The sequence below is a fragment of the Artemia sp. Qi Xiang Cuo genome, chromosome 17 (assembly GCF_049724085.1).
Source record: "Artemia sp. Qi Xiang Cuo chromosome 17, ASM4972408v1, whole genome shotgun sequence".
NCBI classification, from domain to species: Eukaryota; Metazoa; Arthropoda; class Branchiopoda; order Anostraca; family Artemiidae; genus Artemia; species Artemia sp. Qi Xiang Cuo.
In genome coordinates, this window is record NC_142810.1 from 43,380,871 (window position 1) to 43,408,172 (window position 27,302).

Consider the following 27,302-nt stretch of genomic DNA (forward strand, 5'->3'; position numbering starts at 1 on the left):
CCCTCGCCAAAATTAAAAATATATTTTGCCCTTCCTATCCAAGTTTTCGTGAATTGATGTCACTGGTGGTAATGACTATTGTTTCTAAAAGAAAAAAGAATCCTCTAGTGTTTCTGCGTAGACATAGTGTATAACCCCTCAGAGGTGACCCGAACCATTACAAGTTTAAATATACAGGATCAGCTTTACGTCCTACTTATAACACAATGACCTAAAGATAGTTTCTCAGTGATCAGTCCAAGATGATAACTGAAAGAATTCAGTATATATTGGGATATAGTAAAAAGGAATTTACTCAAAGCAAAGAAAGTGAAAGTGATGTCGTAAAAAAGGTATGACTAAAATTTTCTTTTTAACATTGGATTATTGGAATTGGAAAGCTGTATTCTTTTTGAGATATTAAGGAAAATATTTTTTTGATAGCAGTCACAAAAACAAACCCTAGGTCAAATATTGGGTCAATATCTACCAAATCATATTATTGAGTGGACTAAAGTGAATACATCATTCAATGCCTTTTTTTATGCTGATTACGAATATAATAAGCATTTCTATCGGGAATGAATTACAGCCCCCCCCTATATAGGCCAATTCCGGGTTAGGTTAGGTTAGGTATAGCCTATATAGGGGGGGGGAGGGGGCTGAAAATCATTTACGATGTAAAATGTTAATATAATCGTAAAAAGCATAAAAAAAGGCATCGAATTGTGTATTCAATTTATTCCTAAATCAATAATATGATTTTGTAGATATTGACCAAATATTGAATTAGGCTACATAAAGGCATAGGTTTAGTCTATTTATATTTTTGGTTAGGATTAGGAAAGGGTGGCAAATTTTCCGATTACCTACATCTTGAGATAGACCTAGCTAAAAATCTACATAAATTTAGAATCCTGAATTCAAATAGCCTATAGCCTAACATTCGTTTGCATCACAAATGGGTAAATTTTCGGCAGTTCATATTATTGACTTACGAATAAAGTAAACATACTACTCGATGCCTTTTTGTATGCTCTTTCCAAATATAACAATCATTGGTACTGTTCTATTAACCGTACCGTATTTTTTATATACTCTTTTTTCAGTCTTCCATTAGATCTTGACCTGTCAAGACGTTTTGTTTTGAAATAAATGACGCTTGTGATTTTTAAGTGAAGACGCGAGATCAGCCTTGTGAACTTTTCTTTAGCAAGTACCAGTGCTAATCCTGGCTTAGGCGACCAGGTTTTAGTTGAAGATATAGTTTCCAATTCAAGGTCTGTCTGGTTTTTATTCCTTAGCCTAGAATGTCCCATCCTTGTAATGAATGCTACAGAAAATGTGGAACTGGGTCTTTCCAGTGTTCTAAGTGCAATGCTTGGTTGCACCCTGCTTGTGCTGGCATAACGAAAAGTAATCGCCTTAAAAACACTAATTGGTTATGCGTTCAATGCCGAGCGTCGATGGTTGAAAATGACGTGATTAATACCATCGATAATAAACCAGAAGTGGTTCAACCAATCGAGGCTCAAAAATACCCCGTCATTTCGGATGAAAAAAATTCATCTATCTCCAACGAAAATCAACTTGAAGTGATCGTTCGAAGTGGTATTACAAATTCCCCTACTATACCTTTTGCTTCGAGTAATGTCAACAATAGTTCTGATGGATCGATTGATTCTGCAAAAATAACCACAGCCCATCAATCCCAAATTTCCCCCCAAATCTACGGTTCCAGTAAAGGTGAATCGGCCAGCATTGAAGAAACGACTAGTGTCTTAGACCCCCATACCTGTGAAGATTGTATAAAAAAAAGACGCGGAAATCGTCAATCTCAGGAAACGGATTACTAATCTTGAATTTCTTTATGATAGTTTATCCGATCTTTACGAAAGCCAGAAAAGTGATCTTTTCAAGGAAAATGGAATCAAAATATTAAAAGTCGGTTTTCAGCTAGCAATTGTTGATGCTGTACATGGATTAAAATCCCCTATATCGCCCAGTGTTTCTCCTTTAGCTTATACTTCTAATCCAAGTATGCATTATCAAAATTCTTCAAGTTGCGAAAAACTGTAAAACCCTTTGAACCTGAAAACGTCACTATATGTAATCAAGCAAGTGCTAGTGAACTTCCTTCGTCAGAATTTTCTCAAAGGATTGAAAAGGTTATGCAAAATAATCCTTCTGACCTTGCTTTAACTGAAGATAATTTATTCTTGAAATCTAGTGGTAATGACACATCTTTAAAGATTGACAATGATGTCGAACTTACAAGCGGAAATTATCACCCAATGCAATCATATATTAAAAAAAATGAGTTCAGTGATCTTAAGTGTAATAAACCGAATGTGTGCTTTAGATTTTTAGACAGTAGGTGTATGTCTAGTTATTGTAAATATCTACACATTGGTAAATTTCATGTTTTTAGCCGTTGTATGAATAATTTTTTCAGAGACCCCCATTTTGATATCTGCAAACGCTTCAAGTGGAAGATGCTTTGGCTGTCCAAACCATCATATTAAATTGCCCATTAAGAGTCGTAGTAGGTTCCACAAAACTGGGCCACAAAACCAACGTTTTTTAGGGCGACGCCGAAAACCCATCCCTCGAAACAATCCTCCGCCCCATGTACTTACGCCTGCCCAGTCAGTCCAACCCCCACACTCACTTTACTCAATTCGGACCATCCCCAAACCTCCCCCCCTTATTCATTTTCCTCCCACAAAACCCCTTCCTTTCGACTCTGTTCTTCTCCGTGCGTCCAAGAAGTTACCGACCGGTTCTGGACTCCACCCGTTATTTGCCGAAACAAACCCAACCCCTCCCCTCTCAGACACCCCCCACCTTACCTCACTCCCTCAGCATCATCTTGCCCCCACCCCCAACCCCCATATAAAGATCACTCCCAATTTGACTTATTCCCAGATCACCAGGAAACCTATCTCACCTCAGTAGTAAGAGTACAATTCGTTTAAAACCTACCCGCAAACCTACGCCTAAGGCATGGATATGTGTGTAGGTTTTAAATGAATTGTACGGTTACCAGGGTCATTTGCCTATTACAATGAACTCTACATGGGTTGATAGACATGTTTTCTATTATGACACCCATTTTTGGAGGACAACCAGAGAGAGAGAGCGACGGTCACACTAACTACTTGATTAGTAGTTGGATTCGGATATAAGGAGTAATTTTCATTGTATTTCATATTAGTAAGAGAATTGAATTCAGAGAGAGAGAATAGTTTATTTGAGAGGATATTAGTGAAGAAAAAATGAGTGGTGCATTTACACTATTGGAGATTAATGATGGAACCGACAGCAGCAGCAGCAACGATATACGAGTACCTAATGTAGCTGTGGAAATAACCGCTGGCTGTAGACTATGTCTTGAATGGGACATTATGTATGCTAGATACGTGATATCATTAAGCAAATTTAAGCAAGAGGAACAGCTATGTTTTTCAGGAAAAGTGAAAATTCTCCATTTAAATAAACTTCGGTCAGCATTAGATGTCCTATCGAAATATATTGATGAGAAAAAAATGCATCAGTGAATATTGTTCTTGTAATTATGCTCAATAAAATTGTTTCTATATCAAAGGTATTTTTTTTTCTTTCTCTAGTAGATAGGCGTATATTTCATAGAGTAGAAAAAAGAAATTATGTTTAGTCTGAAGGTTGTTGTGAGAGAGTTAGGACTAAAAAAATGGGTAGATTCGAGAAAGATCGAATCATGAGGAATCTAGTTCATATGGAAAAACATTTAATTCTAGACAATGATTTTCTAGAGTTGTCTATTCAAAGGAAGATATTTTCTCGAGTAATGCTTGTCGATATAATGAAAACCGATTCTCCATCATTAGACTATCGTATGAAGCTTCTACAAAGTTGTCCAAATTCATTTACACAATTTATTTATATATTGATCACGACACAAAAAAATGATATTATGGATATATTTTTAAACATAAGTTTATAAATTTAGGACTTTTTTTCATAAGAAAGAGGGTGCTCAAGGATGATTTACTCCTCTCTATCTCTCAGACATTTTTTTTTTTTGTTGCTAGCTCAGTTTCATTGTGGCAGTGAGAGCGATAACACTTGACAAAATGTTCCATACATGTCCGTTATGTATGTACACACAGGGCAGCTGGTCATCATGTGAGAATTGCACTATGATTGAGGAGTATGATGAAAAGTGTAGATTATGCAATCCATGTAAATTGCACAGAGGATATGCTGTAAAAATTAAAGGTTGTAATTCCTGTCTTGAAGAGGTGTGTGACTCTCATCCTAGAGGCCACCTATGCTCCAATTGTCATTATGATAATTGCAAGCAGTGGGAGAGTACATATCCCGGTATGATTGGAAAGAATCTTACCCGGTATTTTAGTTTTTTACTACGAGATTAGTAACGTCGCGGTTTTAGATTGTTCTGGGAGGAGGAACCGGGTCATCGATTCAACTGTGGGGGCGACGAAAGAATATGGTTTTTACGTCATCTCTTTGAAGATCATGAGGGTTACGATTATAAGACTAATGATTTCTATTTGTCTTTGAAATATTGTGATTTACCACTTGAGGACACTGTTTGTTTAATTGATTCAAATAATCAAATTGAAACATGTGAATTCTATAGAATGAATGAGAATAGTATCATTGACTATACAAAGAGATATGACAAGAGTGAAGTCACACTCTACTGTAGAAAATGTGACCCTGACATTGCACTACATCAGGATCAGTACACTGTGAATTCAGATAATCTACTCGCACTAGTTGTTGTCGACAAATACCTAGTAGTGGATGAAATCTAAAGAGTAGAAAAGTCGTTTTTTATCATTTATATAATTTTTTTTTTTTAATAAACAAATTAAAAAAAAAATTTAGAACAATTTATTATTATTGCACAAAAATAAAAATTAAATAAAAATGTAATTATATTATCCACTAGAAAGTCGTTCAATTGAGGTAAGTCAACGTAGATATTGAGAAACTGGTTGTAGGTGGACCCACGACATCTGAACAAAAAAAAGAGTAGTGCATGAAATCCAAATGTCCTAGTCGTTAAATCCTGTACTCTACTTTGATTTTGAATAATGGTTTTTCCCCTGCTTTCAATAAATATGCTGATGGCTGGTGCGTAGAATTTATATTATAGGCCAAGAGGATCAAAAAATTCAATATTCTTCTCTGTTTGAAAGATGCTTAGCCAATGACCGGTCTTCAAAGTCGACGGACTGCTATTAACAATGATGAGGGTATTGTTAACACTTGGAATTTTTTCAATGAAGTCAGAAGGTATGCACTAGGACTTGTACTGGGACATGTATGGATCCATACTAAATACATTGATTATTTGGTTTGTGTTCATGGTGCTAGGTCTAGTAGAACACTGCCGTCGGGTGTGATTTCCCACTAGGTTTCAAATTGACTCAGTGATATTAGTGTGAGACTCCCAGTCAGAGCATCGGCAAATATACACTCTAAACGTACATTTCCAGTTTGTACTATAGTCATAACTTGTGTGCCAGAAAAGTCCAAAACAAAAACCCCAAGATTTTTTGAAAACATCGAATCAGTTATTCCATTCAAATATAGTTGAGAGTCATGATCGAGGGCCTAAGCTGTAAAATCATAAAAAGCTATACGGTATTTTTTGTCAAGTAACAAAGTGTAAAGTTTAATACCATTCACTTTGCACAAGAGAAAATATAGTTCAAACAGATTTAAATTGTGGGGGGATACAGTCCAGGATCCAAAGGCACTCCCACTCTTCAAAAAGGCCAAAGCCAATAGTGTAGTAATTTCTCCAGTGATAAATGATGAATCGCTATAGCTACGAGAGCCGGTGACACTGTGACGTTGATTGGTGATTGTATGGGGGACAAGAAGTTTAATGTTGTTGCCATTGGCTCTTAGCTTTTCCACTGCCAATGCAACAGAGCTCATAACCTGTTTTTTTCGGACTTGGAGAATTGCCGATGTGATAATGACATTTGCATCGGGTGCTGCAGGATGTGTTTTTCTCAATATGAAATTCGATGGTGCCATCTGTAACTTTATGTCAATCTTGACATTGGGAGGTAGCCATTGGGATATATTGAATATCTCATGATTTAATTTTCCAACCAGATGATGCTCCTGGGTCACTGCTGTAGTCAACTCACCGTCAGTATCAACACCTGATCGATATTCATAGCCCAGCGATTGTCCTCTCATCTCCTTGTATGCCTTTGGCGTCATCATCATAAATTGTATTTAGCTTGCATAGTTGGATAAATTATTGCTAGTGCTCACCAATGTTCCATTAATAAATACATTAAATTGTTTGAATAGGTTGTGTAGAATACAGTTTTCATAGGAGAGACCATCGCCAGCAGTTGGAGTCGTATTATCTGACTTTTTCTTCACCACAACATTTAATTCAATAAATGTTGATGACAAATCAATGAAATAGTCTTCATTGGAAAATATTTGAACGTGTATATTTTCCGAGAGGGGTTGTTGAGGGTGAAATTGTTCAGAGTAGCCATACTTGACGCTGACATCAACATTTACAGCATTGAATAGATTCAATGAGGAACTGATTGATGGATATGACTCCTTGTGAGGTAGATAAGTCATCTTAAGAGAAGAAATCCTTCTTTGATCTAACAATCTTTTTCTTTTTCTTCTTCTTCTTCTGTTGCCTATTGGCCTTCGTTGTTCTATTCCTCAAAGTCCCTGTTGATGTCCTTTGCTTCCTGCCTGGCTGGAGACTGATGAGTGAATGACGCGAACGCATCCTTTTCAATCCCTCCCCATTTTGTCTAGATTTTAATTGTTCACCAACCGCTCTTGCTGAAGATCTAATATTTTCCTTAACACTCTCCTTAAAATTCTGGCCCGACCCCCAGTCCTGTAGTGTAGAGGCAGCAAAATTCGACGCAGCAGGTACAAGATATTTTCTGGGAAGGGGTAGTGCAGAACATAATAGTTTAGAAAACCAGCTACAAAGACCAGAGCCAGACATTGTAGTATGCCCCTTGTAGTATTCCAATCCATTGCCTATTTGACGTGGACTCAAAGCACCAACATAACAATCAATATCGGGACAGACAAATGGAATTCTTCTATTGTTCATTTTTTAGGTTATTGTACCGTCCTTGTCGTTGACAATGGGTCGAAAATGACATGTAATCATTGCTAAGACTTTTGAAATTGCTATTGGATCACCTAATTCAGTTCTTAGTGTTAACTGACAGAGTTCCAAATAGGAAGTGTTTACGGGACTATACTGAAGATGCTTTATATTGTAGTGGTGAACATGTTCTTGATTGGTTTTTCGTTCAAGAACTCGTAGGAGGGCAACATTTGAATTACCAACCCGAGATGTTTCCACAAATGAAGCGTAGAGAAATATGCAAGTGTCCATGGAGAAGCTGGGTGCATAGTCTGCATAGATAACATGGTCACTACCACTGAAATTTTCTGTCTTAATAATACGGTTTTTAAAACCAAGAACCTCACGTAAATTCTCATTGAGGCCCATTCTTTCATTCTCATATGGATTGGTAATATAAATTCTCCTTTGTTCCGTCGAGTAATTGAAAGTGAAACCACCTTTTTTTCGACTTGCAATTTTTTTGTTGATAACTCGACACAGTTCATGCATGTTATTGTATTCACTGTAGGGGATGTTAACAATAGGGTACTGATTAGAGTCAAAAGTTGCCATTGCACCTTCATCACCGAATTCAAACGCTCGTATTTTTATTTCATATTTACGATCCTTTCTCAGGATGTCATAGGTATTTTTGAGAATGCAGTCGACAAGAGCCACTTCATATACGCCGTCAAATTTGACGGCGGGGGAGAGTTTTTTCCAAAAATCACTTGTCGTATTCAAGTCATTGTAGAGAGGATCGGAAACGTTGGACATGAAAGTTACATAGAAATCATTGGGCATTGTCAATATCTTCAACACCGATCCAAGAATCAAAATCAGAGTTGTATCCTAGCCATCGAACAAGTAACTGTTTCTTACCCCCACGAGTACGTCTCTTTAATACCTTTTCAAATTGATAGATTTCACTGGCATTTTTAACTTTTTGTAGTTCATAGTCATAAAAGCCGCCGAGAATCTCTTCATCTTTGGTATCACGCAAACGATCAGTTATGGGTGTAGTGTCTAGGATTTTTGCCACTTTAAAAAGTTCAGTGGACCATAAGTAATTCCCCTTTTCAAAAACATTAGTTGTTCTATTAATTCGAACAGTATCACCAACATTGAATTTATTTTTCTTCTTCTTGACAGCCGACGATTCATTGGAATACTGTTTAAGAAAGGTGTCAATTGTATCATGATCCGGATGATGAAGTTCTGTTGGCGTAGAGTTGGAAAATGATCGATGAGGTCGTTGATTATAAATCAACATGATTTTATCAAGATCATGAATAAAAGCTGATGTATTTTTCAATGTACAATATCTTGAAATTAAAAGTCGAATAGCTCTTATCAATCGTTCGGCCAATGCAGCCTTTATAGGACTGTGAGTATGATAGAGCAGTGTACTATATTTTTCTAGTACTTTTGCAACATGAGGATTAACAAATTCACTACCGCGATCCGTTTGAATTTTTTTATATGAATCCTGTTGGATACTACTTTCAATGGCCTGAGAAACTTCAACACCTCTCTTTGATCGCAATGGAATTGCATATGCATAACGACTATAAACACTGATTGCAAGTAGAATGTACTTGTACGGTGTATTGTGACGCCGTTGACGCTCATCTAGAGTCAGGAGATCTGCTTGCATTATATGCAATGGGTAAAAGGCTTTAGTTTTTCGATATTGATTGGCACGAAGTCTATGATTTCTATGCAGAGTGTAACTTGATTCATTTTGTAGATAGTCTTGCAAATTTTTAGTGCGAATACCAGTGACTTTGGAAATATTTGTGAGGAAACTTAAACTCCCCGCCTCACCAATATTTTTATAAACGCATTTCATAACTTCAAACCTTTTGAACGTAAACACGTTTTGTAACGACAGCTAAACGGTTGTAGACGGCCCGTTGGTGGTGGTGGTGGTGGTGACGTTGACCTGATACTTCTTCGCCTTTGTCTAGCTATCAGCGGTGTGCTATTATTCTCCAAAATTGATTTAAAATCTTCTTCTTCAAGTTAATTTTTTAATGATGTCAATGTTGTTGTTGATGATGATGACGAGTATGCATGTTCATTTAATTTTTTTAGAATTTTTATATTGACAATAATACTTTTGGGGAAGTTTAATGTATTTAGAAAGTTGTATAGGTGAGTGTCAAATGATAATAGTCCTTTACTATTTGTAACCATATCATAGATTAAATCAAGTAGATTATAGCTCTTGCCCTGAATTATAATCCCTGCCCCATTGCTCTCAACTTGAATGTGATCACTGTCCAAGAGATAGGCTAGGAGTCGTGTTATTTTTTCGCAATATGTGTGGGGGCTTATATTTACAATTTTAATTACAATCGAATCCAATTCCTCCTTCTTCAATTGTGTTCCAGCAGCGCCAGCAGAATGCTGAGGAGATGATTCTTTTTTGGGGTCAGCAGCAGTGGGCTTCGAGCGATAGGACTTGTGTTTGTCCACTCGACGAAGTGCATCTTGAAGTAAAAGCAGTTTTTTATCATCCTCAATATTCTCATTGTCAAGGATTTTACTCAGATTGTTCTCAAAGTATTCGACGGGCGAGAGAGAGAGTTCTCTTGGAGTCAATTTATAGGGTTTTGCCATTCTCTCTCTCTCTCTTTAGAGAAAGCTGTTTACAAGTCCTGCACTTATTGGCAGTAAAAGTGTGAAAAAGCTACCGCCCGCCTGAAGAAGTCGTTTCCTTTTGAAATTCTTTGCTTTCTTTTTAGATGCCAATGTACGTACACAGGAACAATGTTGCTTTGCCTGTTGCTTAACTACTTCTGGCACTTGAACATTAACCACGATCAAATTTAAACAAAGTTCGGATATTAGATTAATGAACTCATTGTCAATACCATGTTTGAGTATTGCTTTCCTGAGCTGAGGTTTTGAACTGCTTAAAACTGAAAAAAAATGTCTTTTTTCATGTAGTCTCTTCAGTGTCATAATAGCCACTAATAGGTCTTTTTAGTCTTCACAGGGGTATATACTGTAATTTAATTGTCAAAAATATCTGTGACTACAGGCAGATCCTCGGGTGTATTTTGATTAAGATCCAATAGGATGTAGCCGTAGGGTTTATTAGTTGCCTGATTGTATGCTGAGAGCAGAAATTTGGGGGCTCCCGGATAGATTTGTTTATTGAGAGTTATTAGCGATCTAGAATCACAAACAACTCTGTAGATGATATAGTAGGTACAGTTCAAGGCAAATCTTCGCATACATTTGCTCTGATGAAAGAGTTTGTGTAGAACCAGAGTAACGGAATTCTGTTCATGATGAGAGCGAACAGTGAACAGTTGTAGAATTTCCTGGGACCATTGTTCAATAGATTCAGCCAGATCGTCAATGATCAACCAGGAGTTTTGTTCAATAATGCTGAAAACATCAAGTCCCTGTATGAATTGTATCTGCACCAACCCTGTCGTGGCAGCAATTGCTCTTATTTCATCATATGACTCCTGCCAAATACTATAACAATAGTAGATTTTTTTTCGGATTTTACGGAAACGTTTTATCGCAATTTTTTGTTATTTTAGTTAAGAGTGCTGTTTACTCTGACATTGAGGGTCCACACAGAAACGATCTGACTGGCGTTTTAAATTGACAAATCTTCCCCTCCATAGGTCTCCTGAACAAATACCTGTAGACTAGGCCTGTCTAATGAATGAATAATTTCCATATTACTAATACTCCTTTCAAGAATAATAATAATAATAATAATAACGAGAAGAAGAAGAAGAATAAATAATAATATTTTATTTTATTATATACATAAAAAAGGTGACAATACTTTAAAAAAAAAATACAAAACTACATTGAAAAAGGCACATTAAACATGAAAAAAAAAAATACACTTTTTTTAAATTTATTTATAAAAAAATATACAACATTTACATAACCAATATAAAAAAAAAAAAAACACTTAAATAAATACACTTTTTTTTTCTGTTTATTTATTTATAAAAAATACAACATTTATTGGACTAATGCGCACTTGAAATATCACTTTTACTTACAACATTTTAAATTTTGGGGTCCCCCCTCCCCCCCCCGGGGCGGCCGCTGTGGTAGCTCGGGGCGGGACGCCCTAGGCACCGGGGCCCGCTCGGGCGGCCCTGGGCCGGGGGGCCGGCATATAAGACAGGATATTTCTATTACTTTAAAACACACACACACACACACACATTTAAAATTGAGTTTTATCGAAAAAAAAAAGAATTAAAAAAAACACAATAAATACCCAAAAAAACCACTCCCACCCCCTTTTAACTTTTTTTTTTTTTTTTTTTTTTTTTTATTTAATTTATTTAAATTTTTTTAGACCGATTTTTTTTATTTACTATGTAAATTAAAATCGGTCTGAAATTAAATAATGACCGTGTGGTAGTACCTTCACACCATCCTCAAACACATAGACTTTGTCCGATATGGCAGACATGGCGTTTTTCTCAACTCTAACTGGGTAGTTTTTAAATTGTAAAGAGCGAATCGCCATGACTTTCGCCCTTGGCACTAAACTACGTTCCACACAGTTTCTATACACACTCATGTCGAAATTATTTTTTACAAAGTGTGTGGGTACCCCCTTGCAAACTTGTTTGATATCCTTGCCGTGCGATTCCACACAGTATACCTTCGGTCCAGGAAACACACCACTGGATATCAGATCGCTACCCGTTTCAGATTTTAGCATTAACAATTGATTTGGGGCCTGGCGTTTCACTAGCTCTGGGTAGAGGGATTCGTCCCAGTTAGTGTAGTCCATACGTGAGCTAATGTACTCACCATTTTCCAAATCATTCAAGAGATTTTCAGTTTTGACTTTTAACAGGAGTGAATCAGTGTCCCCGTAATACACTTGAACTTGTCCCTCACTCGGCCACTGGATCTTGCATACATTATAATAAAATGACAACATGAGTTTCTTGGATATTTCAGTTATTGCACTTCCGCCCGCAATATTTTTATTCAATACAATGTTTCTTTTCTTGCGATGTAGGAGAACCATATTGGAGTCTATGATTGTGAACGATGTGAAGTTTGGATCTGCAATGATTCGAGCACAATCTTTGGGGTTGGTTACAATGTCACATCGACTTCTGTATCGTACGCTTTTACAATTTTTATCGAAAACTGAGTTCAAAATGAGTGTAAAAAACTCTTTTTCAAACGTTGTTTTCGCTTTTGAACGCTTATCGACAAAAGTTCCACCAAAAATTTTCATGTATGAGTTTTAATCAAACTGGAGGGCTCTGTGAGGCTATTTAGCCTTTAAACCATTGGACACCTTTCATGTCAATAGCACGTGATGAAAAACAATATTCTTTTTCAAATTGAGGTCGGCAATTAACTTTTGTTTTGAAGGCACTCAGTGCATACTCCCATCCTCTACTAAAGATAAATTGTAGGGGCTCAGAGAGTCCCTACCCACCGGTCTATTTATGCACGGAAAAACAAAGCCTTTTACCGAGTCATGGATTTCCATGGGTATTTCACCGTCAATTTCAAAAAACCATCCTTGTGCTCCATTTTCCTCAACACTGGCAATGTCGGGGAAATTCGAAGCACAGGGATTGTCAAGCCATTTATAATTGCCACACGGCAAACAGTAGTGAGACATTACCGATGGGTAAAGAGAATTCATATCCAAAAAAACTGCGTCCGACTTTTCATCGGTGTGCTGTCCGCTGGAAGCAGTTTTCATGATACGGTCCCCGTGAAAAACATACCCACCCCTCATTGATCTCTCTACAAACAGATGATGATCCACATCGGCGATCAGACCTATTTCTTCTTTCCTGATTTTAAGTATCAATTCCATCACCAGATGAGGGGTGGAAAAATAATAACCTAAATCCAACCCCAATTCCCCATAGATTTTATCCGTATTTTTGCACACAATATCCAGAAGAGTGAGTACGTCACAGGCCAAGTAAAGTTTACAATAATCCCACCCATTTTTACATCCGCCCTTTGCCCAAACCCTCTTAGCAAATTCGTAGTCGCTAGTGGTACACTCACTCTCAGTAAGAGAATTGTAAAAAGCTTCAATGGGCGGTAGTGACACCGCATCTAGCCTCGAGCCTGAGTTGTAATAATCATATGGATATATACCCTTACACGTTAATAAATCATACATTTCATCATCGGGGCCGTGCTGTTTGAGGAGGGGGAAGCTATCAAAATTGTCACTTTTCTGCACCTGAATCAATTGACTTAAATATTTGGGGATGAAGCTGAACGAATCTAAAAAACGGATTTTATTCAGGCCCGTGTTACCCTTGTCAACTGTTTTTCACATGAATTCTAGCAGCTGTAGCTTCTCCGATGATTTGGGTATGATATTATATGAAAAAGAACCATCTATCCATGCGTCATCTACAACCCCCCCTTGGAAATGTGGGCCAACACTTGTAAAACAAACATTAAGTCGCAATTATACTTGTGTATAAAAACATGTACGACAGATTGTTTTCTAACGTTTAAATTGCAAGACAGGTGCGCTCCTCCTCTCAAGTCACTTTCTCTCGACTTAATTTTCTGCCAAAAATGATCATGATCAATGACCTTCCTCCTCCCCACATTCCCAACACCATCATCAAATTCTCCCTTGCAAACCCAACACATTTTACGATTTTTAATGGCCACTATGTCATCTGGTGATAGGAGCATAGGATAGTTCCTGTAACGAAGTCGTGAAAGTGCACCGTTTGCTGTTTCGACTAGACCGACCAATGCCAAGCACATGTAGTCTTCACCGTTAACCAACATCTCACCGACATCCAGCACTTGCTTGATATTATTGGACTCTCGTTGCACGTGAGCGTAAAAGACCTCTATGGCTTCATGTATTTTAACACGATTTGAATTTGACGGATTGCACACGTCTGTCAGCTTAGCCTCGCAGTCCAAAGCGATCTTATTGCTCTGCAGGAGCATGTTTTGAGAATTTTTAAAACGTAAGATCACTCTATCTCCGCCTACCGTCCCCACAGCCAGGTATCCATGACGTTTACAGTGTTTCATGTGAAGCTTTAAAATGAAATCAGAGCGAAATCTTGAGATGCATGTTGAACAGTAATAACACACAACCCCACGCCCCTTTTTACCATCACCTAGAACCCTACGTATATCTTTAATCTGATTAAAATGGCCAATTGAATAAAAGTCCGTGGGTGGGGTGTATAGAAGCCACGCCAAATGTTTTACTGATTCAATTGAAATAGCCTAAACTGGATATAATAAACCCTTCTTATCGGAACGCTGACCCTCTTCAAAGTATAGTTCATACTCTAGCACAGGCACAACAATAGTCAAATGTGCATTAGCCTGCTCAAAAATATTTAGTCCTTTGAGTATCAAAGGGAACTGATCATTTAATCAATTAATATTGACGTGGGGGACCTTTGAACCTTCCCACCCCCTAACTTCCCTATTGTACAACTTCTTCTTAGTAGCGTCTTTTTGCATGGGTCTGTATGCTACCAATAAAAATGCGTAGTTGAAACACTGCAGCTTCGTAATGATAAAGATTCGCTTTCCACCCTGACGTCCCTCTAAATCTGAGTGATATTTTAATTAAATTGCGCACCCGCCCCCCGGCCCACCTCGTACAATAAAATCCTTTTTAAACCTACAAATGTTAACATTTAAACTTTCAATAAATAAAACCACAGATCCACTACCCCCCTCGTTATAATTTTACCCCTGATTTTGAATACTATTGGCCCAATTTAGAAAAACCTCCCCATAATTTTATAAATGAGGGTGTATTGCCAACATCTCTGTGTTTAAGTATTTAGAATACATCTCACCCGCACTTTCATTTAAAAAAAATATTTTTAGTGCTATTGATGCTTTTAAACTAACCTCCACTCCCCAAACCCCCATTTGTTCTTCAAGAATGGCTCGAATCTTATCAGTATATGAATGTGTAATAGCCAAAGGATCTGTTATTATATCCCCCGACACTAGAGAGTTGAAAGGGTCACTGAATTTGGTGCTGTAGACCAATGTGTGATGCAAGGCAGAGTTGGAAAGAAATAAATCTGGAAGAGGGGATACTGTTGCTGTTGTATTACTACTTCTATCTATAGCATTAAGTGGAGTGGTGGCGGGTGACAGAGAATTGTCAATAACACCACTCCCAGTCTGTTCAATCATATTGGGGGGATGTGGCATGAGGTCCCCTAGCACATATTCCAAGGTGTTTGGGGACAATTGGTCGAGCCAGCCTGTACTGTCTTCTGACGGAATTTCGTTATGAGGACCCGGTTCAGATTTACTTGTAACATCATCATCTAAATATTTACGCATGAAACTTTCTGTCCACACCGGATCCTCAAGCATGTCAATATCACAGCTTAAGTCATCCAGGCTGGCCATTTCCCCAAAAACATCGTTAAGGAAGCCACTTTCCCACTCCATATTCTCTAGGACCAGTTTAGCGTCATCCCTGAACTCTGTTAGTGGTGACAGAATTGGTCCTGTAAATATAGTTGCTTCATCACTCACTGGTGTCGCTGGTGGTGGTTCTATATTTTTAATATATAGAAAAAAAGTTTTTTTTTTTATGTAAATTTTTTTATAGTTAATAAAATTTGTCAATTTCTCATAGTCATTGTCCCACTATCACTACAATCACCACCTGAACAATTAAAACAAGAAGAAAAAAAAAGTTACATTGTCTTTCATAATGTCAACTGAACATGTTAAAAAATATATATTTTTTTTAAAGCTCCTGCTGAAGATAGCTTCGAATATTGAACTTTGTATTTTTTAAAAGTATAAATGACACAAAAAGGTATTTTTAGAAAATAGGGGGCAATTGCTCCTTATATCTCAATTGTCACCACTACTATCCTAAGCTCCTGCTGGAGCTAGCTTCGAATATTGAATTTTTAAAATTATAAATTTCCCGAAAATGTATTTTTTCAAAAAATAGGGGGCAATTCCTCCTTATATCTCAATTGTCACAACTACTATCCTAAGCTCCTGCTGAAGATAGCTTTGAATATTGAAATTTGTATTTTTTAAAAGTATAAATGTCAAAAAATGGTATTTTTCAAAAATAGGGGGCAATTGCTCCTTATATCTCAATTGTCACAACTACTATACTAATCTCCTGCTGGAGATAGCTTCGAATATTGAATTTTTTAATAGTATAAATGCAACAAAAGGTATTTTTTAGAAAATAGGGGTCAATTGCTCCTTATAACTCAATTTTCACAAATACTATCCTAAGCTCCTTCTTAAGATAGATTCTAATATTGAAATTTTTATTTTTTAAAATTATAAATGTAAAAAAAATGTATTTTTTTTTTTCAAAAATATGTTGCTCTTGAATTTTTTAAAGGTATAAATTCCAAAATAATTTTTTTTTTCAAAAAATAGGGGGGCAATTGCTCCTTATATCTCAATTGTCACCACTACTATCCTAAGCTCCTGCTGAAGATAGCTTCGAATATTGAAATTTGTATTTTTTAAAAGTATAAATGCCACAAAAAGGTATTTTTTCAAAAAAAGGGGGCAATTGCTCCTTCTATCTCAATTGTCTCCACTACTATCCTAAGCTCCTGCTGGAGATATCTTCGAATATTGAATTTTTTAAAATTATAAATGCAACAAAAATGTATTTTTTCAAAAAATAGTGGACAATTGCTCCTTATATCTCACTTGTCACCACTACTATCCTAATCTCCTGCTTAAGATAGCTTCGAATATTTTTCTTTGTTTTTTTTAAAAGTATAATTTAAAAAAAAAGTTTTTTTTTTTCAAAAATAGGGGGGCAATTGCTCCTTATATCTCAATTGCCCTCACTACTAACCTAAGCTCCTGCTGAAGATAGGTTAGAATATTTAAATTTGTATTTTTTTTAGGTATAAATTCCAAAAAAATGTATTTTTTCAATAATATGGGGGCAATTGCTCCTTATATCTCAATTGTCACCACTACTATCCTAACCTCCTGCTGAATCTAGCTTAGAATATTGAAATTTTTTTTTTTTTAAAAGAATAAAACCAACAAAAAGGTATTTTTTCAAAAATAGGGGGCAATTGCTCCTTATATCTCAATTGTCATCACTACTATCCTAAGCTCCTGCTGGAGCTAGCTTCGAATATTGAATTTTTTAAAAGTATAAATGCCACAAAAATGTATTTTTTTCAAAAATAGGGGGCAATTGCTCCTTATATATCAATTGTCACCACTACTATCCTAAGCTCCTGCTGAAGCTAGCTTCGAATATTGAACTTTGTATTTTTTAAAAGTATAAACTCCATATGTCGGTGGTTGATGGTGCTACCTTCTCAATAATCAGTATTTTCCTGTGTATTGTGTCAATGGATTTGTTTGAAGTTGACCTGGGTTGAATAAATGCTTGTAAGAGAGAGAAGAACTCTTTTCTCCATCCATATCAACAATTAAAGTGCAATTAAAATGTTGGATGGTCCTTTTTTAGAACCCTCCCTCCCCTCCCCCCTCCCGGGGAGGACCCTTGGGAACCGGGGGCTTCCTTCGATGTAGGAGGATCAATACCCTTTTGAGTTAGGGGGGGGTATTGGACTTCACAACACTGTTCAAATAAAACAACCTCAAATTCTTTCTCGAAAACACCTAAGTGTTTCAATGAAATGACCAAAAACGGCTTCACCCAAATAATGTTTCTTAACATTGCTGCGAAGACATATTTGGAAATTATCAAAAAACCTTTTTCCCCTTGTAAATTGCTTATTGAAGATATACATCTTGCTATTTAAAGTCCACTTTGCATGCGACCCCACTTAGAATTCATGTCGGATTAAAAAGCTATGGTAGATCTGATAAGGTTGCGGATGTATACAAATGCATTAGGGCAATTATACCAGTCTAAAAGGGCGCGTTACCTGTATAGTAGAAATTGTTTCCACGTTCGTTTTTTTTCAAATAGTTAGTTTTTTGTCTAAAAGGAATATTGGAATTATTGCATTAGAATTCATATTGGATAGAAGTTACGAGTTATGGGTTTTTTTTTGTTTTTTTTTTTTATAGAAATGTATGAAAAGCATTCATTTATATACACCAACTAATTTGGTTAATGAAATAAAATGAAATAGTTTTTATAAAACAAATTTTAAGTTTTACTCATCAAAAGCTATGTGCCTGAGAAAATTTACCTTATTTTTTGAAAATAGGGATAGAAACAAAAGAAATTATGTATATACTTACAAATTCTGACTGGCCTTCTATATCTGAACTCCTTGGCAAAACTTGAGGGGGGTTAAGCTCACAATCTTCACTAGCTGAATCTTCAGGCTGAGCTGAGGCATATAAAGCAGTCCACTCCCTTTTCAAGTTCCTTCTAGCTGGCATGGAGCTAACACGGGGGTAAGAGGACACTGTCATTGAAGGATTCGAAGGCATTGGCTGTTCCAGGTCTTGTGTAGTTCTAGCATCGAATTTGATAACTGAGGGTCTTGTAGCTTGAATTAGTATACCTTCGATATATCTTGCCCTCTTTTAAGAAGGGGGGGTAGTGCATTTGTCCAATTCATTTAAATAAAAATGAATTTGTGGTTTTGAAAATAATTAAGTTTATTTTAGGCATTTAAATTAATTTAAAAAATTTTTTTTTTTTTTTCAATAGAGATAAGCACTTTTTTTTTCAAAAAAACCCCAAAAAATGTTAACTTATAATTATAAAAATAATACCCTAAATGCATACTGGCATGGAATTATTTTAAAAAAAAGCCCTAAAAAAAAAAAAAAAAAAAAAAAAACCGCCGTAAGCTTAAACCTATAGGAGAATTATTTAGAGGTTTCAGCTCCAAAAAACAAAAGGCTTATAAGTATATAATTACACTTAGTTCTAGTGTAATGAAAGAATTTCTTCCTTAACTTAATGATAAGATAATTTCTTTTTTTTATTATAATAATGAGAAAATTTTTACTCACCAGAAATTGCTTTGAATTATACATTTTCTATGTGAATGCTTACAAAAAATGTCAATTGTGTTATGTTCAATAAACTATTCCAAACTGTTGAGGTATCTAATTTGAAACTTGAATATATACAAAAAATAATTGGCATCTAAAAAGATACACCGGTTTTTCCGACACGGATGTAACCTAAAAAAACTTGTTTATCATGAAATAGAAATTCAGTTAATTGTGCCAGAAAAAACTTGAACCAGAACAGACTATAACCAACCTGTTTGGTACGGGCACGTATTCAAAGTATATACCTTCAAGCAAATTCCACATGATATTTCAAATTACTATACCATCTATAGAAATGGTACCTCTAGGCTAATGACCCTGGTAACCCAATTCGTTGAAAACCTACACACATATCCATGCCTTAGGCGTAGGTTTGCGTGTAGGTTTTAAACGAATTGTACTCTTACTACTCACCTCCCTTGCGCTTTATCCCCCCTGGCTACCCTACCAGTATGACTCTGGTTTAAGAGTAAGCAGGCAGAATGTTCCACAGGTAACACATCCATGCAAAATTTCTAAAACTTCAAATAGTAAGACGAATTCCACCGTAGTTCCATCCCAACTTAATAATATTCCCATAGTTTGTTCGCGGTCCTCCTTTTCTCTCAAGCCCGGTCCAGTCCCGGCTTTTAAGAATGCCTCAAAACCACCCCCTTATCCACAGCATTCTTCTCATAAACTTCAACCCCAAATAACTCCCTCCCGAATTGAAAAAAAAATCCCAATGCACAAATAGGTTTAAATTTCCAATTTTCCTACTTACCAATGCTGAGAGCCTGAATTTTGACAAAATTACTGAACTCGAGGGTATCTCTGAAATTCATAAAATTAATATTATTGCTGTGACAGAGGTTCAGTCCCAGAACCCAGATTTCCTAAAAATTAGCAATTATACTCAGTTTATAAAACTTTGCCCTCCCAATCACCCTCTCGGGAAAAAAGGGGGTGGTATATTATTTTTCATCCGAGATAACTTCCAACCTAAACTCATCCCCACCCCCAACTTATCAGATTATGATGAAATTCTATGGCTGAGCCTTCAACCAAAAGTACTTCCCCGCCCTTTCAATTTAATTGTAACCGCTGTCTTTTATCATTCCCCTAACCAAAGTATTGACCAGAAATGCAAATTTATTCAACAATTTCTTACAAGTGCTGACTTTGTGTTATCAAAGTATCCGAACGCTGGTATTTGCTTACTTGGCGATGCGAACGACCTGAGGATAGACTCTATCTGCACCTCTCTTAATATTAAACAACTGGTTAAAATATCTACAACAAAAGATAACACCTCTCTGGATGTTATTTGTTCAAACATGAGTAAGTATTACAACTCCCCGCAAGCACTGCCACCACTAGGAGGCAGTTACCACTATTGTCCTCTTTTTTCTCCCTCTTCAGCCATTGAACATTCCTTTACTACCTCCATTGGGGTTTGTCGTCCCCTCAGTGACGCAGGACTTTTTTCTTTTGGATCATGGCTGACCAGTGAAAGTTGGTCAGACCTTTATAATTCTAATAACCTTGATGACAAAATTTTGATTTTTCACAAAAAAACTAATTGATTCCTACTCATTATGTTTCCCAGAAAAAAAAATCAGAAAGTGCTCCAGTGATAAACCTTACATAAATAATCACATAAAAACATTAATTCGTACGAAAATAAGCTTATTTAAGAGGGGTAATTTAGCTGAAGCAAATAAGTTAAGAAAGGAATTAAAAAGTAAAATTAGAAAAGCTGCCCGAGCCTATTATAAAAATAAAATTAAAGACTTCTGCCATGATAAACCAAAGAATTGGTACTCTGAAATTAAAAAACTTATCGACAAGAGTCAAGAACAACAAAATTTTAATATAAATGAACCTCCAAAGACCACAGCTAATGACCTCAATAAGTTTCTGGCTTCTAGTGTCCAGAGTCTCCCACCACTATCTTACGAATTTCCAGATATTCCTGATCCTTTTTCACTCCCACATATTTCTCCACTTGATGTTGTAAAAAAAATTGAAAAACTAAAACGATCAAGCATTTGCCCTTTAGATATTCCTGTTCCACTGAGTAAAGCTATCAGTGATTACCTCTCAAAACCCCTATCCACCCTGTTTAATGAAATTACCAAATCTGGACAGTTCCCTCAATATTGGAAACAAGGCTTTATTACCCCAATTAAAAAGAAAAATGGGAAGCCTGGTTTTGACGGCATTTGTCCTATTACCCTCACCTCGATTTTTTCAAAATTGTATGAAAGTTTTCTCGCAGACTGGCCTAAGATGAAAGTCCTCCCCCTCATTGATCTTAGATAGTTTGGTAATCTTAAATCCACGTCAACCTCTCATTACCTGATCCATCTTGTTGATACCATGTGTAAATCAATTGAAAAATCTAACACTTGGCTTAATCTAATTTTTATTGATCTTCAAAAAGCCTTTGATTTGATTAACCACAATTTACTCATACATAAACTTTTAAATGAATTCCACATTGAAACTTTCCTTGTTAAGCTCGTTGCCTCTTTTCTTTCTAATAGATCTCAAGCAGTTAAATATCTAAATTGTTTCTCAGATCATCTCCCCATATTTAATGGCATTCCTCAGGGGACTATTCTAGGCCCTCTCCTTTTTTCACTTATTATTAATAGCCTTTCAACCCTTTATGACAATAGATGGAAATATGTCGATGACTTGACAGTTTTAGAGATATGTCATAAAAACATCTTTAGCAACCCAATGGGTATACTCCAAGATATTGCCTGTGAGGCCTCTTCCCTTGACATGACTGTTAACCCTTCTAAATCCGCAATAGTTTCAGTAAGTTTCCTTAAGTCCCCTCCCCTTTTTCTTGCTCCTATACCTCCTGAAACCTCTGTCACATCTCTTAAACTCCTTGGTATTACAATTACTTCTAATTTGAAATGGGATGCCCATATAAATAATATCTTACGACAAGCAAACTCCTCGCTTTCCCTCCTTAAACTTTTAAATAAATTCAGTTGCCCCGAATCACATTTACTACAAGTATACATTTCTTTTGTGCGTCCCATATTAGAGTACGCTTGTCCTGTGTGGCACCCTGGCCTCTCTAATGAAGCAACACGAAAAATTGAAAATGTCCAAAAGAGACCTCTAAAAATTATTTTTAAAGAGGGCAAGATACCGTATTTGTATTTTTTTAAATATTTCAAACCTAGAGACCCTCGAGAGACGAAGAAATAATTTGTGCCTCCGTTTTGCAAAAAAATGCCATAACAAACCCTCGGACGGCAAGTATTTTCCCCAAATGTCACTCCCCATCCAGATTACGGCCGCCTCGAGCTGTTTCTGATCCTATCCCCTGCTTTGTCCCCCATTCACTGCGTTACTTCGAGATATGAAAAAACTTTTGTCCCCTCTATTACAGGAAAATTGAATAAAATGTCCCAATAGTTTCTTTTTTTTGCTTTCTTATCTTTATCTTATATTTATCTATAACTGACACAATTAATAGTTTCTAATTTGTACTTAACCAATTTCTTGTATTTCCAGTGTAGCAAGTGTTTCATAAATTGTTATTTTAATTTTATGTTCAAACTTATTTTTTACTTCATATTTTTATCTTTTACCTGACCTCAGAATTTTGATCTTTTTATTTTACTTGATTTGTTTTGTTTTTTGTTTTTTTTGTGTGTTATTGTCTGTTATTTGACTCAGAATGCGAATTCGGCCTTCAAAGGCTAGTGATAGTTCATTTTTGGAATAAATCTTATCTTATCTTATCTCTTATCTTATATAGTTCTAGTTTGGTTAATGCTAATGAAATAAATTAAAATAGGACGACTATATAATAGTTTAGAAACAAATTTGGGCTATATATTTGCACATTAGGGGTGCGGGGGTGGGGGCAAAGCATAGCATATATTAAATACGTAACCTAACTTAGGTACCCCCCTAAACCCCCAAAAACAACACTTTAAATATCGTATACGCAATTAAAACCACGCTATACATTGTATTTCTCTACAGCTTCGTCTTGTATCATCCCGTTGAAAAACGGGTTTTTCAATGTGCTCGAGTTTGAGATATAAAAAGAGTCCGGTTAATAGAACAGTACCAACGATTCTTATTTCAGAATATATATAACTTGGACTATATATTTAAACATTAAGGGAATTGGGGAGTAAAGTATAGTGGAACTGGAAATTAGTAAGTGGAACTAGGATGGAAGTAGAGACTATATTTCCCAAGCATTTTCCCATGCGTCATTCTTGTTTCAACCCGTCTATCCGTAAATTGAACCCAACGCTGACGAAAACAAGAAACAGAAAACACATGGAAAATATATAATTTGGGCTATAGGCCTATATTTGCACATTAGGGCGGGACTGAGGGTAAAGTTTAGTGTAGTTGCAGTCAAAATGTATTAAGTAAAATTAGATAGGCTAGTCTTCATATTATGAAGCAAGAATTGTTTTCTTAACATGTTTCTTCTTTGCAGCCTCAATTCTAGGCTTTGCCCAAGGCCGTACCCAGAGGGGGGTTACGGGGGTTTGAACCCCCCTGAAATGTTTGTCTGACTCGTAAAAACGTAACAAAAACTTGATATAAACAAATTTTGTATGCATTTTTTGAGTTTTTTTTTTTTTTTTGTGTAAAAACCCCCTGAAATTTTTTTTGAGTAAAACCCCCTCCGAAAAAAAATCCTGGGTACGGCCTTGGCTTTGCCTACTGGACTATTTACCTAATTGAGTCAGGTTAATGAAAAAATCACCGTCTTGAATGCTCCCCCTCCCATTCCACCAAGTAAGTGAAACTTTGAATACTTCCTTATCAAACGGTAGCCAAGTGGGAGGAAGAAAATAATCGCGCTATCCCAAATCCATTGAAACAAATTCACATAAGTTTGGTTATGGACTGTGTTTGGACATCATGGGGTAGTGGGGAGTGGGGAGTCTAATGGTCCGTATTTGTGAATGATATAAGTAAAAATTGAAGAATTGTTAGAAGCAATTTTTAGAGTTTATAATATTTCCTTCTAGAGAGTGAGAATGCTAAACTGATTAAATAAAAAACAATCTTTTCAACTAAAAGTAAGGAGCAACATTAAAGCCTTTCGCTCGAAGTGCTAAGGCTTTTAGTTATTTAAAAAAGCCTCGGTACTTTTCAATTAGCCGGTACCTACGCGATATATTGTTTAGGGAAGATGCTAAAGGAAACTAGTCAAACGGGTATCTGTCAATAGAGAATTGATCGGAAACTGTGGTTTGTAATTGCGTTTACAATATTTAAACTATTGTTTTTCGGGGGTTTTGGGGAAAAAAGGCACTTAGGTTAGGTAAGGTTACGTATTTAATATATACTATGCTTTACCCCCACCTCCCTAATTCGCAAATATATAGCCCAAATTTGTTTCTAAACTATTATATTTTTTTTCATATTTTGCATTATTTCATTAGTATTAACCAAACTTGACTTCTTGCGTGGGTACCAGCTAATTGTAAAGTACCAAAGCTTCTTGTTCCAGTCTAACGGCCTTGTGTTTCAGCTGTCGTTCTGAAAGAATGGGGGCATATTGTCAAACTTTGACGTAAGGAGCGAGAATTTGAGGAGGAGGCATCCTCCCCTCATAAGCCGAATAGTTTCCACTTGTTTTAAGTTTTAACGTTGCTCTTTACTCAGATGATTTTTTTTTTAATTTCTGATTGTTTTTCAAATCATTCCCTGGCCTGACCAAGATATGGTACGGAATACCAGCCCCATAGACTCATAAATTTTTGAATTGTATATCAATAGCAGTAAATTGATGTGTTGCGCCAGGCTTTCTCAGTTTTTGATCTTAAGAATTAAAATGTTGTATTTTAATTAGAATTTTGGACAAAATTTGAATTATGGTCAAGATTTTCCATGAAGAGAAGTTTTTTTGAATATATTTTTAAATAATAATTTTACTACAGAATTTTTGGTGGACGGAGAGGGGTATTATTGTTCATATTGACGGAAATTTTGTGCGGCTTCTGATCTTCTATGCAGCTGAAGCCATTGAGGCTTCTAAGATAGGGTTCTCTGATGTTTAAATACGTTTTCACAAGTGCTTCAATACATTATTATATTGTATATAAACAACGAACGAGAAATTTTACTATTTAAAATCACTGAAAGCAAAGCTACTAGTTGAAATCGAGCTTTAAATTCGATCTCAGAATTGCTAATCAGCCTCAACTTGATCCTCTTTGGGGCAAAATTATAGTTTGGTGCAAAAAATGGTAGAAACCGCCATTTTCTTGGGATACAAAATTTTTGGTGACAAAAAAAGGGTAGGCCTACTAGCACTTTTATTTTCCATTAAAATGAGCCCTCTCATCTTCTAGGAGCAATGATTCAATATGATTACCACTGGAGAAAAAAACACACACACACACAGACTCATCCCTTATCTTTCTTCTGATGAAAAAGAGGGCCCCCCCCTAGCGTAGTCTAAAGTAGTGTAATTTAGTTAATTAACTCAAGTTTGCATTAATTAAACTTGCTCCTAACGCAAGTTTATTGGATCAACCTATTTTGCCCCCCCCCCTAATTTTTTTCGGATCAACCTATTTTGTGCCCCCCCCCTAAAAAAAATCCTGGATCTGTCCCTGAACTTGACATTTCTATATAAGGGTTCTCTGATATGCTGAACCTAATGGCGTGATTTTCAGTAAGATATCTTGCCTTTCTAGGGGGGGGGGTTCTCCCTTTTTCATATATCAGGTACATTTTCATTAGGCTCTTAGCTTTTGATGGGCTTTAGATTTAGCTTTTGAACTTAATGAATTTTATATATTTGAAATAAGCCTAGAGAACCATTTTTCCTATGTATTAATTGTTATCAAAAGTTAGTTTTTAAAGTTTCGTTTATTATTTTCCGAGTCATTTTTTACTTACGGTTCCTTGCTATGAATTGCTTCATACTAAAGTAGGCTAAATTAAGAAAACACATTTTCGGGAATTTGGAAAATATTCTTGTAACCCCAGCCAAACACTGGTGTATTTTTACTTTTTTTTTGCTACAGCTAGCAGAGCGCTGAGACCAGTGCTTCCACTTTGTTCCTACTAGATTTCTGTTCCGTCTTTTTGAAAATCCTGAAAATTCCGACACCCGACCACAGAAAATCCGACTATTTTTCCGACACCGTGGTGATCCAAAATCCAACAAATGTCCGACTCGAACCGAAAAATCTGACAAAAGTCCGACTACAAGAATGAAGCTTCTCATTTTCTACACTATTTATAGGCTAAAAAAGGATGCAGTGAGTCGCCTTTCAGTTCCCCGATCTAATCCCGCTACTCCCGCTTTCATCCTTTTGGCTTTTCTTTTAGCACGCAGCCGCGCTAGAAATTCCTTGCGCTGATGACGCAGCTATTTGCGGTTCAGACGCCGTGGACCATTAGCCAAGACACTATGTTTTCAAAATGCCGTCAACCGCTTCAAGAAGAAAAAGAAGTTGCACCGAATTTGAAATTTCGACGATCAGCAGCAACGCACTCATCAGCAGCAACTCTATAAGAAAATTAAAATAAATTTTCTTGTGAATTATTATCGCTTCTAATCAGCAGTTATACCAAACCAATCCTGCTCAACTCATCCTCAGGGCTATACTGTGGTGTTCTCCTCCCCATAGTATAGTGCAGACGGTTTGATATCATTATATTTTCCCTTCTTGCTTTAGTTTTGTTTTTCTCTGTTTAAAGCTTTTTCCAATAGGCAATGTTTAGAAGTCCTCCAAAAAAAAAGTCCCCCAGATCCCAAATCAAATTCCAGTCAATGTGCCATAGTGAAAGATACCCATCTTGGCTGGTCAAGCACACTTTCTCAAAGTTCAAATGATAGCTCCAATTAGAAGAATAGGACAATGATAAGTGTAGGGGCTAATGTAACCATAAATGATGATAATGGGTTTCATGAAGTCCTCTCTAGAAGCGCTAAAAAAAGGAAAAAAATCTCCCCAATCAAAAGCATTTCCCCTCTCCCTGCCCAAGATCCTCCCTCCAAAAACTTAGGAATTTACCTTAAAATTACTCCTACTACCCCCTTTGAAATAAAAATGATCACTGCAATAAGAGTTGCAATTTCTAAATTGCTAAAATGAATGTTCTCTCTCAATATTAACCATGATGGATCTCTGCTAACAGCTGTAGAAGATCAGAAATCAGCAGA

General features: G+C 36.3%; 2 protein-coding genes across 2 annotated transcripts in view; both read left to right on the top strand.

Annotated features, from left to right (window-relative positions):
- Positions 1–27,302, top strand: part of LOC148942228 (cell adhesion molecule 1-like) — a 410,054-nt gene that overhangs the window by 185,511 nt on the left and 197,241 nt on the right. The window lies entirely within an intron of this gene.
- The window catches only part of LOC148942229 (SEC14-like protein 2), a 79,601-nt gene continuing 52,531 nt past the window's right edge, over positions 233–27,302 (top strand). The window contains exon 1 of the mRNA XM_089103655.1: positions 233–332. Coding sequence (XP_088959781.1) covers positions 243–332 — 90 coding nt within the window. The 5' untranslated portion in view covers positions 233–242. The remainder of the gene's footprint in view (positions 333–27,302) is intronic.